We start from the raw sequence: 16,100 nt of genomic DNA on the forward strand, positions 1-16,100 counted from the left end.
GACACAAAAAGCCAGAGAGGAGAATATACCACTGCTTTTATGCAGGGGACTTATTTTTTTATTACAGGTATCTATACAGCAAAATACTAAACATCAAAAACAAGCCAGCACTGACAACTTCTAGAATTCTGTCTTGCCTGGTTCCTTTTAAAGGGCTTTACAATATCACTCTCAGCATATGCCCTCTTCTAACAGTACTTGAATAGGGTATTCCCGAGGCTACTACCTATAACCCCTAAACCCACTTTCTTAAACTATAAAGAAACACCAGTGACACCAGTTTGGAGAAAAGTGGCCCGGTGGGCCATTTATTAACACAATTAACCAAAACACATAAATATTAACATAACCATAAATACTCCAGTATCCCCTAAATGAGTTGTTGGTCTTGGGAGGCACCAAATTCCAATTGACTGTGTATCAGTGTAACTCGTTAAACGGTCCCCAGCCGCAAAACACCAGCTCGGGGATAACCCACTTGACCACTGATACCTCGTTGTTACCACTTCCCGTTAATCCGCTATTAACCGGGATACACTAGAGGGCTCCATACCTTAGATGGGTCACTCTATGAACTTTGTTACCAACAACAGATTGTACCGCCTCCAAAGACCCCCAACCGCCAACACAAAAACCAACCACCCAGCACAAACAAACCAACCAATCCAACCAAACCCGATACACCAACAAACCCAACCAGCAAAACAATCCCCCTAGAACGTAACCAATCCAGGGCGGGAGGGCAGGGATCCTTTCACCTTGGCTCCTAACGAATTGTGCTGAAACCGTAAGTAAACCCCCCCCCCCCCCACTTCTCTCACTAACTACCCCACCTACCTGACACTGACCAATCCCTGACCTTGACCTCCACTTGAACCAACAGCCTTAACCCTAGACCGACCGTAGCCCATTAAACCCTTCCATGAGGCCCTACGCTTATTTTTTTTTTTTGCTGCGGGCCTTTCTTGTCTGCCATCCTTGGAAGTTTAGAGAAGAATGGAGGATGTTGAGGGGGGAGTTTAAAGATGGGGTGCGGCGTTGTGCAGTGGCAATAATACGCTCAGTCCCAGTGCAATGTAGGAACTCGTATTGAAATAATGAAATTACGGTTCACAAATAACCCGGTGGGGAGACAGCCCTGCCGGGAACACACACAGTTTCAACAGTGTGTAGAGAGCAGGATTCAGCCGAACTGATGCCTGTAGAGAGGGGTATGGCATGGCTGTCTTGTAACCAACCAGGCAACTGCCTACGAGTTGTTTGAGTAAAGCCTCGTACACACGCACCGATTGTCGGCCGAACGATCGGCCGTCTTTTGTCCAGTGTTGTTGTGTTGGTTGAAATGTGCTCTAGACTTGCACTGGACTTTTGTTGGCCGACAGAAACCAACTTCAGAAGTGATGTCATGTGATGGTTGACTTTCCGTGTGTTTTTTCTTCTCTGAGCATGCCCAGTCTTGCTCATCTGATTTTTGTCTGCCGAAATCTGTACTGACTGACGAACAATCGGCCGTTCTGTTCCGTTCTGGCCAACAAAAATTTTACAGCCTGCACACCAGATTTTGTTCGGCCGAAAAGTCGCAGTCGGTTGTCGGAAGCATCATACTAACAAGCCGACAATCGGCCGATCGGACGTTGGCCGAAAATTTACGGCCAACAATCGGTGCGTGTGTACGGGGCTTAAGACAAACACATCGGTTTGCAAAGGGGACTGCATCAAAATAATGGGGTTTAGCTTTTTTATAAGGGAGGTCACTTTAAGATGGGTGGCAAGAGGGGCGGAAAGGTTAGGTTCAAGGATGGTACACAGGGTAGTGGCATTACTGTGATGGTGCAGGTGGGAGATGGGATTGCAGTCCAGAAAAGTATTAGTGGTGGAGTAGGCTATTAGTAGAGGACATATATGGTAGATCCATCTGGGGATAGAGGGGGGGGGGGGGGGGGGAATAGCTTAGGCAGTGAATGTTTTTTGGAGGACATATAAAATATGGAGTTTTCTGAGCAGGTGACTTCATGGGGGAGAGAAGGGTTTGCCCTTGAAGGTGCAGGAAGTCCTCTTTTTTTAGAGCAAGGGAGCCGCAGAAGGACATTAATGGAGGGAAGGATGGTTTGCCAAAAAAGGCTCTAAGTTTGGGAATATATGGGACTCACAATGTCCCTTGTATTGTGCCTTTTAACAATCTTATTCTTATTTCCATTATAGCACTGTACATAGCATTCCAGACAGAGGATCCAAGCCAAATGGGGGTGTTTTATAGCTATCCTATGTCACTCTACAGCACGTACCTGCTCTTCATCAACGTCATCAACTCACCAGCCAACTACGCCGTAGACCTACCAGTCATGTATGGTGTGATATATTTCCCATTCACTTTAATCTCCAACGTCGCAATGCTAAATTTATTAATTGCCATGATGGGGGATACCCACTGGAGGTTGGCGCAGGAGCGAGATGAGCTGTGGAGGGCCCAGGTCAGTTGAAAATAAGGCATTATGGTATTTTCCCAGAAAGCACAAAGAGCTGATTCATGCATTGTACACATAACAGATGCACATACTATTTCAGGGAAGTGTGTTTGCATTGAGTGTGGAAATTTCTAAAAAAAAAAACTAAAAAGAATTTGTAAACTTGTTGTAGTTTAGTTCTGACTATAATAAAGAATATGCGTAAAAACCCACTATGCATTAAGCATTTCGCCGCTGCCGCCTCTGCTAAACCGATTGTGGTGGTGGCAGTGACGGCATATAAACAAACACGCGGCTGTAAGTTTGTTTACATTTTTTTCTCCTGACTAGCAGTTTAGTGGAACCTCCTGATCACTATTACCTGCTCAGGAATGTGCCACCTCCTTTCCCCTCGCCATGTGTCTCGGGCTTACTTTGCCCTTTTGGGTGCCCAGGACCTCCATGGCAGGTGTCCGTATAGAGAGCGACAACATCTGTTCACTGATCTCTCCTGGGTAGTATAAACCTGGAAGCGCTCAGCTCTGAGCACTTTCTGGTTTAAAGCTGTCAAACCCTGGCTGCTCTTTCCAGGGAAGAAACTGATTACAGTTTGCGCTCAATTCGTTTTAACAGACTGTAGAGGTATAATAGAGCACTGATGTCAACCTAAAGTGGTTGTAAAGGAAAAACATGTTGCCTTCCAACACATGAAGGTAAAAAAACCTTCTGTGTGCAGCAGCCCCCCCCCCCATACTTACCTGAGCCCGATCTCGATCCAGCGATTTTCACAAGAGCCTTGCCTCTCCGGGGACTCACACTCCTGATTAGCTTTTGGCAACAGCGAGAGCCAATCAATCACAGCCAGTGAGCCAGTCAATAGAAGGAGGCGTGGGGTCGACCTGTGGCTCTGTGTGTGAATGGACATACAGAGTGTGATCAGTGCTACAAAAATGCACTGCTACTGTGTAAATGACACTGGCAGGGAAGGGGTTAACACTAGGGGTGATCAAGGGGTTAATTGTGCTCCTAGGGAGTGCTTTCTAACTGTGTGGGCAGTGGATGTATTAGAGGTAAAGAAAGATCTGTGTTTCAGCTTAGCTGAAGCACAACATCTCTCTGTTCCTCTTTGACAGAACAGTGGTCTGCCTTGTTTACAATGGCAAACCGCTGTTCTGTCATTCTCCTGCACGATCGCGGGTGGCCGGCGGCCATCGCAGCCACCAGACCAGCTGATTGGCTCTCGCTGTGTCTAATCACCCGCGACGCACGCGTTCCCCCCCCCCCCCCCCCCCGAGAACCTGTGCACAAAATCACGTATCAGTACGTAATTTTGCGCAGCCGGGCCGCCCTGCCGCAGTATATATGCGGTGGGCAGTCCGGAATTGGTTAATGAGGATAAAATTCTTTGACTATAGAATTAGGGATGATGGCGATCACACCTACAGCCACCTGACCCACTCCGTTTTTAATTTATTACGTTTTGTAGCCCCTTTACTAACTAATATATTCATTTCTACCATACAGCTTGCTGCAACCACAGTGATGCTGGAGAGTAAACTTCCTCAGTACTTTATACCTCGTCTCGGTGTTTGTGGATCGGAATACGGGCTTGGGAACCGCTGGTATTTTAGGTATTATACAGTTTTATTTCACTTTACATATCTTGCTTTGATTTCTTGTTTGTTTTTACGTCTGCAGCTATCAGATGTTAAAGTGAACCTTGCACTAAAATTAAAGATAGGCAGTATTAACCCACTCAGTGCCCAGTGTCAGTGGCTATCATCCCTGATAGATATGTATACAAAGAAGGTTTCCCCTTTTGGAGTGCCGGTTCACACTAGGGCGTCCTGTGAGGCGCCTCCCATAGGGAAGCTACGGACCCGTTCTAATAGGAGCGACACAAGTCAACCCAACCCAAATGAGGACGCTCAGGTGTACAAGGCGATCATGGAACCGGAACCGACCCTACGCGTTTCGGGCCTTAGAAGCCCTTCCTCAGGGGTCACCCAAAGTTCCAGATAAAGCACCTAGTATATCCTTTGCGTACAACCTATGGAATGGGTCGGTCTGTCGAGTTAAAAACTGTATTGCTACCGTAGGGAGGGATGCCCAAGTTCCCACAGGCCCGTTCAGGGCTACGAAGTCCGTGAGAGCGTGAAAGGAATTGCAGTAGCTGCCCAGAGGGACCAACAGGGCACCACGATGACCGGTAAATAGTTTGACTCAATATGGACACTCCCATAAAGGGGGATATGTTCCTGTAATGTGTAAGATGAGTGAGACCACGGTGGGTCATATGAAGTAAATATGGTATCAGTCTCGTATTAGCGGAGTCACAATATATGGTTATCTGTCCCTGGGTGTCTATGGCCTTGGCATCCTCTACTCCCTTCTTTGTATACATTGCACTAAAATTACCACATTAAAGGTGTACAAGAAAAAAAAAAAAAACACCCATGGGACAAGATGTAGAAAACACATGTATCGTATCCAATACGTCTGCACAGAAGAAGCTGATGTCATGTCACGTTCTATTTGCTGAGATCCTAGGAACTAAATATCCCAGCTCCGCCATTCCCAGGAAGCTTTGTGTTTTCTGGATGAATACAACGAGGTGCAGTGCGGTGCGCTGCTGTACAGTGATATGATCCTGTGGCTACATAAAGTGCTAACAGCCGCTGCATGCGTTAGTGAACATCTTGGGCCGGCTTGGCCCAGGTGAACTTTTTAACCACTTTCCCACTGCTCACATTGCTGCTATGTGGCTCGTTATCGTCCAGCGACGTAGACCCCTCCCCCTGTAGGCGGCGCTCGCGCGCCGCCGGAGGCTCGCTCCCGCTGTTTCCAGTCACAGCGGGAGTCGGGCCAGGGGAGGAGCGGCGGCGATCGCCGCTGCTCTTCCCCGATCGTCGGGGATCGAGTGAGGAGATCCGCCCGCTTGTGTAAACAGAGCGGGCGGATCTCCTAAGTGACAGGCAGGGACAGATAGCATGGTTCAGCATAGCTGAACCTGCAATCTGTGCCTGTGTCACACCGTCCCCTCCCCCCACACACGTTAGTAAGCACCAGGCATACATTAACCCCTCCCTCTCCAATAAAATTAACCCCTTTCCTGCCAGTGTCATTTTTACAGTAACAGTGCATATATATAGCACTGATTACTGCAGTAATGTCACTGGTACCCCCAAAAGTGTCAAAAATGTCAGTCAAGGGTCCGATCTGTCCGCCGCAATGTCGCAGTCCCGCAAAAAAAATCGCAGATCGCTGCCATTACGCGTTAAAAAAAAACTGACAGAAATCTTTCCCTTAGTAAACGCAATAACTTTTGCGCAAACCAATCAAAATATGCTTATCATGATTTTTTTTTACCAAACATTGGTAGCAGAAAACAAATTGGCCAAAAATTTAAAAAAAATTTGATTTTTACATTTTTTTTTTGGGGGGGGGGAATTTCATATAAAAAAATGTTAAAAATATTGTTATTTTTTTCAAAATAAACGCTCTGTTTTTGTTTATAGCGCAAAAGGTAACAATCGCACAGGTGATCAAATACCACCAAAAGAAAGCTCTGTTTGTGGGAAAAAAAGAACGTAAATTTCGTTTGGGTACGGCATCGCACGACCGCGCAATTGTCAGTTAAAGTTGCACAGCGCCGAATCGCAAAAAGTGGCCCAGACGTAAGACAGCAAAATCCTCCAGTGGTAAAGTGGTTAAAGTTCACTAAACCTGGAGTTAGATTTTAAAAGCAAATCTGTTGCATGCCTTCTAAGAGCAAAAGTTTGCTGTGGGTGTGGGGCTATAGTGGAGTATAGCAGTGTAAAGGGAGTAATTCAGAATTTTCAGCAGGGTGTAGTAACCTGAACCATTTCCAGTTCAGCTCTGCAAATTAAACAGGTATACAATCCTGTGCTACTATTTGAAGAAATATACTTTATATTGTCGAAAGTATTGGGACACCTGCCTTTACACTTTAATGGCATCCCAGTCTTAGTCCGTAGAGTTCAATATTGAGTTGGCCCACCCTTTGCAGCTATAACAGCTTCAACTCTTCTGGAAAGGCTGTCCACAAGGTTTAGGAGTGTGTCTATGGGAATGATTGACCATTCTTCCAGAAGCACATTTGTGAGGTCAGGCACTGATGTGGAGGAGAAGGCCTGGCTCGCAGTCTCTGCTTTAATTCATCCCAAAGGTGTTCTATCGGGTTGAGGTCAGGACTCTGTGCAGGCCAGTCAACTTCTTCCACCCCAAACTCGCTCACCCATGTCTTTATGGACCTTGTTTATGCACTGGTGTGCAGCCATATTGGAACAGAAAGGGGCCATCCTCAAACTGTTCCCACAAAGTTGGGAGCATGAAATTGTCCAAAATGTCTTGGTTTGCTGACGCCTTAAGAATTCCCTTCACTGGAACTAAGGGGCCAAACCCAACCCCTGAAATACAACCCCACACCATAATCCCCCCTCCACCAAATGATTTAGACCAGTGCACAAAGCAAGGTCCATGAAGACATGAATGAGTTTGGGGTGAAGGAACTTAAATGGCCTGCACAGAGTCCTGACCTCAACCCAATAGAACACCTTTGGGATGAATTAGAGTGGAGACTGCAAGCCAGGCCTTTCTCATCCTCATCAGTGCCTGACCTCACAAATGCGCTTCTAGACACACTCCTAAACCTTGTGGACAGCCTTCCCAGAAGAGTTGAAGCTGTTATAGCTGCAAAGGGTGGGCCAACTCAATATTGAACCCTACGGACTAAGACTGGGATGCCATTAAAGTTCTTTAACATGTAAAGGCAGGCGTCCCAATACTTTTGACAATATAGTGTATATTAGCGAAAGCTGCTAGACACCAAACTGACTCCCTTCATATGGGTCGTCAACAATCATAGGTAAATATAGAAAGAAGTGCCAAGTGTAAAGTAACAAAGTGCCTTCCTTCTTCCCTAAAAGTTCTATACATTACATTACACTCTACGAATTTCTATCAATAGTGGCCATCAAATGTGAATAAAGTGAATACTTCAAAAATCAGTAAAGTTCATATAATAGCACTTTAATAGCAATTTATTCCTGGAGAACTAAAGAAAGGAGGATTTACAGCTAAGAAAAGAGGAGTGACCTGAAAAATGGTTGGAAGAATAAGAACTAAAGAGAGCTGGTGTAGGCCCACCTATTAACCAAAGAGGGTCACAAGGTTTCGGAGTGCACATTCTATTGGGTGTGAGCACTGTTTGGGAACACAGAGTGAAGGAGGTGTATTATAGTCCATAAAATGAATTTAACAAGCACGGTGTAAGAACACTATTAAACAATAAGGAACACTGGCACAACTTTGTTTTAAGGAGCACGATTGTGTATTTGGGAATGCCGTAGCCCAACAAAATGTAAAAACTGGGCTATGATGCTCTGGAACCCTTCAGGTGACCCACTTCCTACCCCCCGGGTTTTGATGAGACCCTATTGCGTCCATAACCTGTGCAAAATAGATACATAGTAGTTGAGGTTGAATAAAGACAACAGTCCATCCAGTTCAACCTGTACAGGTGTGTGTGTGTCAGTGACCTGATCATTTCCCATAACCCTGAATGTTGTGATCTGTGAGATGCACATCCAATAGTCTTTTATAAAGCAGCCATACTCCCCGCAGCTACCACCAATTGTGGAAGAGAGTTCCACATTCTCACCTTCCTTACAGTGAAGAACCCCTTACGCAGCTTTAGGTTAAACCGCCTCTCCTCTAATTGCATTGTGTGGCCACGTGTCCTCTTGCACTCCTTGATTCTAAGTAGTTTTTTACCCATGCTGGGATCGCCATTGAGGTACTTGTAAATCGCTATCATGTCCCCTCTCAGGCTTCTCCTCTCCAAGGAGAATAAATTAAGTGCTTGTAATCGCTCCTCATAATTTAGGTCCTCCAATCCCCTCAATTGGTTTAGTTTCCCTTCTTTGGACTCTCTCCAGTTCCAGCCCGTCCCTTCTGAGGATTGGTGACCAGAACTGGACAGAATACTCCAGGTGTGGTCGGACCAGAGTTTTATAAAGTTTTAGGATTATAGCTTTGTCTCTGGAATATTGTATATCCTCTTCCTTATGCATGCTAATATTCTGCCGGCTTTGACAGCTGCAGCTTGACATTGCATGCTATTACTTAGTCTATCATCTACTAGAACCCTTAAATCCTTCACCATCCTGGATTCCCCCAGAGGCTAACCCTACCCTTGGCCTGCCACCATACCCCTACTCCTCCCCCCTTACGTGGGGTCCCCCCCCCCCTCTTTTCCCTAATTTTTCCTCCACCCTCTCCACTCCCCCCCCCTCCCGTATGCCCCTAACCCCCCCTCTTTTGGTCTCCTCTACCCCTACCCCTTGCCCTGCCCTCCCCCGCTCAGTCTCCACCCCTCAGTCTCCATCCTAACCTACCCCCGCAGCTTCCCTTCTCCTGGCTCGGTTTCCTAACCAGGCTTATCTCAACATAAATGTATTACTCACCTTATTCTACAGTCTCCCTGATCTCCTGTGTTCATCAACTCTCTCCTCCATAAGGATTCCTATTTGCTACCACCATCATCAGCATTTGGACATGCCATAGGAGATCTAATTCCCCCCCTCCACTTCCTCTTCCCCCCAGCTCCTTACCCTTACTGTTAATGGGTAGTTTATCCGTATCATTTCAATATACATATAACAAATTATCCTACCACATCGTTCTTTGAATGACCACTCCACGTGACACATTCCTTACTGACTTCCATACATTGTGTAACTGTACCTACAGTATCTCACAAAAGTGAGTACACCTCCCACATTTTTGTAAATATTTTATTTTATATTTTCATGTGACAACACTGAAGAAATGACACTTTGCTACAATGTAAAGTAGTGAATGTACAGCTTGTATAACAGTGTAAATTTGCTGTCCCCTCAAAATAACCCAACACACAGCCATTAATGTCTAAACTGCTGGCAACAAAAGTGAGTACACCCCTAAGTGAAAATATCCAAATTGGGCCCAATTAGCCACTTTCCCTCCCCAGTGCCATGTGACTCGTTAGTGTTACAAGGTCTCAGGTGTGAATGCGGAGCAGGTGTATTACATTTGGTGTTATCGCTCTCACTCTCTTATACTGGTCACTGGAGGTTCAACATGGCACCTCATGGCAAAGAACTCTCTGAGGATCTGAAAAAAGAAATGTTGCTCTACATAAAGATGGCCTAGGCTATAAGAAGGTGGCCAAGACCCTGAAACTGAGCTGCAGCACTTTGGCAAAGACCATACAGAGGTTTAACAGAACAGGTTCCACCCAGAACAGGCCTCGCCATGGTCGACCAAAAAAGTTGAGTGCACGTGCTCCGCATCATATTCAGAGGTTGTCTTTGGGAAATAGACGTAGGAGTGCTCCCAGCACTGCTGCAGAGGTTGAAGGGGTGGGGGGTCAGCCTGTCATTGCTCAGATCATACGACGCACACTGCATCAAATTGGTCTGCATGGCTGTCATCCCAGAAGGAAGCCTCTTCTAAAGATGATGCACAAGAAAGCCTGCAAACGGTTTGCTGAAGACAAGCAGACTAAGGACATGAATTACTGGGGAGCTACAGTTCATTGAGGGAACCATGAATGCCAACATGTACTGTGACATACTGAAGCAGAGCATGATTCCCTTCCTTCGGAGACTGGGCCGCAGGGCAGTATTCCAACATGATAACGACCCCAAACACACCTCCAAGACGACCACTGCCTTGCTAAAGAAGCTGAGGGTAAAAGTAATGGACTAGCCAAGCATGTCTCCAGACCTAAACCCTATTGAACATCTGTAGGGCATCCTCAAACAGAAGGTGGAGGAGCGCAAGGTCTCTAACATCCACCAGCTCCGTGATGTCCTCATGGAGGAGTGGAAAAGGACTCTAGTGGCAACCTGTGAAGCTCTGATGAACTCCATGCCAAAGAGGGTTAAGGCAGTGCCAGAAAATAATGGTGGCCACACAAAATATTGACACTTTGGGCTCAATTTGGACATTTTAACTGAGGGGTGTACTCACTTTTGTTGCCAGCGGTTTGGACATTAACCTCCCTGGCGGTATGATTCTTTTGGATTTTAGGTGCTGAAAGCGGTACCATTATTTTGCATGTAATTCTTGAGAATGAGCAGCCCAAACCAACTATTTACATATTTTTTTTTTACTGTGCGTTCTTCTTTATAACATCTTGGGTATGATAAAGTTTGAAACACAAAATGTATAAATTATAATATAATAAAAAACTATAAATGAGTTAAAGTATGTATGTATGTATATATATATATATATATAAAGTACAGTAAAACTGCAGGAAAGGGCACTGGGGGGCAATGTAATGTGAATTTATTTTATTTTGAATAGTATCAGTGTGTTTGGTGTGTTTTACATTTGAATTTGCCGCCGGTTCCACCCCCCTGCGAACGTCGCGTCGCAGGAGACGGAAGCCGGGGCACGGAGAGGATCGGGAGGAAGATCCGCCGCCGCATACCACTCGCATACATCGCTGGATCCCGGTGACAAGGTAAGTAACCTCTTTTACAGGATCCAGCGATGCTTCTGGCGGTACCCCGAGTGTGGCTCGGGGTTACCGCTTTTGGCTCTGAAATTTAACCCCGAGCCATGCTCGGCAATAGCGCTAAGAAGGTTGTTGAGTTGAGTTGAGTTATTTTGAGCGGACAGCAAATTTACAATGTTATACAAGCTGTACACTCACTACTTTACATTGTAGCAAAGTGTCATTTCTTCAGCGTTGTCACATGAAAAGATATAATAAAATATTTACAAAAATGTTAGGGGTGTACTCACTTTTGTGAGATACTGTACCTAATGTTCACTACACTTACGTTATTACTAGTACGTTTATATTGGAACCTACTATTTTTCTTTTTCAATGTTTTTGAACAAGAAAAAACTAATGGTTGACCGGGTTGTCTTCCTTCCACGGCACAGTTACAGTAGCTCCCAGACGGGGTGCCTGGGGGCATCTGGCAACTCGTCTTACTCTACATTCAATATGTAGAATTATTACATTGCCCACACATGTTGTTTGTTGATGTTCTATCATCTGTACCTTTCTTTATGAAATTACTTACTGGATCCTAATGTAGATCAGATATTGTTTATGTTCATTTTTTAATATTGTTCACTGCGATAAGCTTCAATAAAATGTTGAACAAGGAAAACACAAAAAAAACCTCTGCTATTATATGAACTTTTCTGCTTTTTGAAGTATTCACTTTATTCACATTTGATGGTCACTATTGGTACAAATTACTCTAGTAGAGTGTGTAATGTATAGTACTTTGAGGGAATAAGGAAAGCACTTTTGGGTTGATTTACTAAGGTTCAGTTCTCACTCTCGGGACCTAAGGCGAGACTTTTCCAGGAGACTTCCTGGTGACTTGAGTACTAGTTTGAGGCACAAGTTGGATACAAGTCGCCTTGAAGTAGTATAGGAACCTTTTTAAGGTCGGAGCGACTTTAGTAATGCTAATTAAGACAGCTCGCATGGATTTCACATGTCATGCGACCTAGGGTCTCACAAGTCGGATCCTAAAGCCTCGTACACACGCAACGATTGTTGGCCGTGAATTTTCGGCCAACGTCCGATCGGCCGATTTTCAGCTTGTTAGTATGATGCTTCCGAAAACCGACTCCGACTTTTCGGCCAAACAAAATCTGGTGTGCATGCTATAAAATTTTTGTTGGCCATCAACAGAACGGCCGATTTTCCGTCAGTCAGTACAGATTTCGGCAGACAAAAATCTGATGCGCAAGACTGGGCATGCTCAGAGAAGAAAAAACACACGGAAAGTAAACCATCACATGACATCACTTCTGAAGTTGGTTTTTGTTGGCCAACAAAAGTCCAGTGCAAGTCTAGAGCACATTTCAACCAACACAACACTGGACAAAAGACGGCCGATCGGTCGGCCGATAATCGTTGCGTGTGTACGAGGCTTTAGTCGCGGAAGTGTGAGCCGAGCCTAAAACCCGGAAAGTACCAAATCCAGTGCAGCTGTGCATGGTAGCCCATCAGCTTCTAACCTCAGCTTGTTCAATTAAGCTTTGGCAATAAAACCTGGAAGCTGATTGGTTTCTATGCAGAACTGCACCAGATTTTGCACTCTACAGTTTTCGTAAACCAACCCCTTTGTTACTTTAGTGCGGCAGTTCTTTTTATACTTACCAACGCTTCAAATTAGCATTTCATGAAAGAAAATATACAGTAGAGGTGACTTGTCCATGAGAATCCTTTGAACAACTGAAGAGGAAATTGCTGTACTTAACAGGATGGGACCCCAGTTTTCATCTTCTGGGCTACTATAATCTTTCTGAATTCTTCCTTCAATAGTCACGTAGTATTGGTTCCTCAATTCATCCGGAGCAATATCCTGAAATAGGACTTTACACTCAACTGCCACAAGCTAGCTGTAAGCTAAAATCAGTCTTGCACCTAATTGTGTGCTCTGAAGCCCAATCATTCTCAACCAGGGTTCTGTGGAGCCCTAGAGTTCCTTCGGAGATTGCTAAGGGTTCCTTGGGCTGTGGCTATTCGACCTCCCATCTGATAGTACATGCATACATATAGGACCATGGCTACTTGGCATAGCCATATGCATGACCAAATGATCTTTTTAGCTATCTGTAAGGATGGCATTCTGACGACCACTGTAAGGGGCATTCCTCTCACTTACCATCGATGGAATGGGTATTTTCCCCTATTGACCCAAAGTGAATTGCTTTTTGTAAGGGTTTCCTGAGAACTAAAAATTGTTTTAGGGGTCCCTCTGGGGTAAAAACGATGGAGAAAGCCTGCTGTAGGCTTATGGACAGTAGAAGAAAATGTCTGGTTGGATTTACAGGAGGTGATCTCAGGGTTGGTGTCAAGGCGGTGGTCATGCTGCCTAGTAGTCCAAAGAGGAGAAAGAATTGATGCAATGTCACCTAGTCTACAAAAAGTTGCCCTCCCCCCCCCTACCCTGCTAACACATTAGGTTTGATTTACTAAAGGCAAATAGAATGTGCACTCTGCAAGGGCATTTGCTCCAGAGCTTAGAAAAATGAGGTGACGCTTCGCTTTGTAAAGAATACCCAATCACATGCAAGGAAAATGGAAAAAAAAAACCAGCATTTTGTGATTGGATGACAGAAGTCAGTGGAGCTTCCCCTCATTTACTAAACTTTTGAGCAAATGCCCTTGTAGAGTGCAACTGCAGTTGCAAAGTGCACATTTAATGGCACTTTTCCACTGCAAGTTCCGGCTCGGCTCTACTCAGCCCTGCTTTGCCTGGTTTGGTTTTCCACTGCTGTTACCGCATGGTATGGTGTTGGAACAGTTCGGTACAGTTTGGTATGGTTTGCTTTTCCACTAAAGTAGTACTAAAGTAAGTGGTTGGGATAACAATGATTCTCTGACCAATCAGTGGCTAGTAGTGACAAACAGTCAAGGCTGCATGCAAAGGATTGTGGGATATGGTACCGTTATGGCCCTGTTGGAACCACAACCGAGGTGGTACTGTTTAAGCGAGCCGTACCGTTCAGTTCCACGTAGTGGAAAAGCGCCGCCGTACCGTGCCGAACCGTTCCTACACCGTACCATGCGGTACCAGCAGTTGAAAAGCACAAAAGCGAGCCGAACCGTTCGGTTCCATGCAGTTGAAAAGTGCCATTATTTGCCTTTAGTAAATCGATCCCATAGAACCTTATTGTTAGTAGATCTCAAGAGTAGGAGTTTTATTTTACAATTCCTTTGAAAGGTAAAACATTTGATTTATATGTATTTCCATTTTATCTAGCCACCCTGAAATCTTATTTTTCTTTTTAGTGTGAAGAACTCGGAGGAGGAACACAATTTGGAAGCCCTGCATATGCAGGGAGGTGTATCATCAGAGACTGAGGCTATCAAGAATAACTCTACCACAAGCAGTAGCAAAAATAGTGGAGAGGATCAAAATCCCCAACCTAAGAGAAGATCCAGTCGGGGCTGGCAGATCCTCCGCAAAGCCACCATCGATCATTTACAAGGCACTTCTACCCTCCCCAAAGACTCAGAACCAGAAGTCTACTACATTTAGTGTATCCGTGTTCATTCAAACACTTGATAATGCATGCCTTGCATACATTGTATATTGGACAGCACCTTTCAATGGAAAAATGCACTTGAATGCACCCAAAGTGTAGAATGCACATGGGCTTTTTCCTGTGCAGGGTGCTGATTTGAGCATGCGCTGCTGAAGGTCTCAAGTGCCTTTCCAGAAATACTGAACACACACTTTCTGGGACACTACCATGCAGGAACACAGAAGGTTCAATACATTTAGGAAGGAGAAGGTTATCCGGGGCAAACCATTTTATTTTTGAGGTTGCTTTTGGAACTTGCGAACATGCAAACCTGCCAACTTTTTCCAATGGAAAAGAACATCACTTTGTATCAGTGGAGGACCGGGAACATTTGGCCAGGAAGGGAAGTACAACCAGCTGGCCTTTTCATGGTGGAGGTAGTTTCCTCTTGGCTGCAGAAAGTGTGAAACACACTGGGGGTTATTTACTAAAACTAAAAAGTGCAAAAAAAAAAACAAACAAAAAAAAAAAAAACAATTGGCTTCCAGGTTTTGTTGTCAAAGCTTAGTTAGAAGTTAGAAGGTGATTGGCTACCATGCAGAGCTACACCAAATTTTTCACCCTTCAGTTTTAGTAAATCAACCCCAATGTGTACTGCAGTGTTGCTATGACTGGTGGCCAAGGTGAAAAGAGAACATGAAATATAGGGGGCGCTAATGGTACACCTATACATGTGTCATATCAATGCAAAATGAATCAATTAAAAAAAACAATATATACAAACCTTCTACCAAATACATAAATAAGTGTAAAAATACATGCATAAATAAATGAATAAAAATTTGTGGAATGATGAATCAATAAGTATAGCAATGACAATACATTTATCCTGTGATGCACAATAATAAATACAGCGACTGCTCTCTCTTTGGGCGCATTCTGCTGCTTGTGAGAAACTATTAGGAGGGGAAGTTTTTTCATCCGCTTAAGTTGGGTTTTCCTGAATATGCGAGGAATGGAATCAATCACATACTGACCATCTTTTAATGCTTGCGCGAAACGACGTACCTGTAAGCTGCATCTTCTTCTTGGCTTCTTCTTGATTGGACACAGCAGTAGCCAGTCAGCGGATCCACCGATCGTTCCCAAGAGAGGCAGAAATGTAAACAAGGCAGATCACCGTTCTATTAGGGGAGAAGATAGAGATCTTGTGTTCCTGCTAAACAGTAACACGGATCTCCGTCTTCCCACAGTCAGACCATCCCCCACACAGTTAGAAAGCACCCCCTAGGGACACATTTAACCCTTTGATTGCCCCTGATGTTAACCCCTTCCCTGCCAGTGTCATTAGTACAGTTAGAGTCGGTTCACACTGGGGCGGTACGACTCTGTACTACTTCGGGGGCAACTTGTGCATTCCCATGCACCACGATTTCGGAGCGACTTGCATGGACTTCACATAATGGATAATGTATCGAAGTAGTACAGGACCCTTTTTCTAAGTCGGAGTGACTTGTGTCGCTCCTATTAGAACGGGTTCTGTAGCAGTCAATGGACCTCGAGGGAGCTCGACTTGTC

General features: G+C 44.8%; 1 protein-coding gene across 1 annotated transcript in view; it reads left to right on the forward strand.

Moving 5' to 3' along the window:
* Positions 1-14,602, forward strand: part of LOC309563656 (transient receptor potential cation channel subfamily V member 6-like) — a 62,758-nt gene extending 48,156 nt beyond the window's left edge. Inside the window, exons 13-15 of the mRNA XM_082268230.1 lie at positions 2,203-2,471; positions 3,969-4,075; positions 14,287-14,602. Coding sequence (XP_082124356.1) covers positions 2,203-2,471; positions 3,969-4,075; positions 14,287-14,536 — 626 coding nt within the window. The 3' untranslated portion in view covers positions 14,537-14,602. The remainder of the gene's footprint in view (positions 1-2,202; positions 2,472-3,968; positions 4,076-14,286) is intronic.
* Positions 14,603-16,100: the final 1,498 nt, after the last annotated feature.

The sequence above is a fragment of the Pelophylax lessonae genome (assembly GCF_965119305.1).
Source record: "Pelophylax lessonae genome assembly, chromosome: 9".
Taxonomy (NCBI): Eukaryota; Metazoa; Chordata; class Amphibia; order Anura; family Ranidae; genus Pelophylax; species Pelophylax lessonae.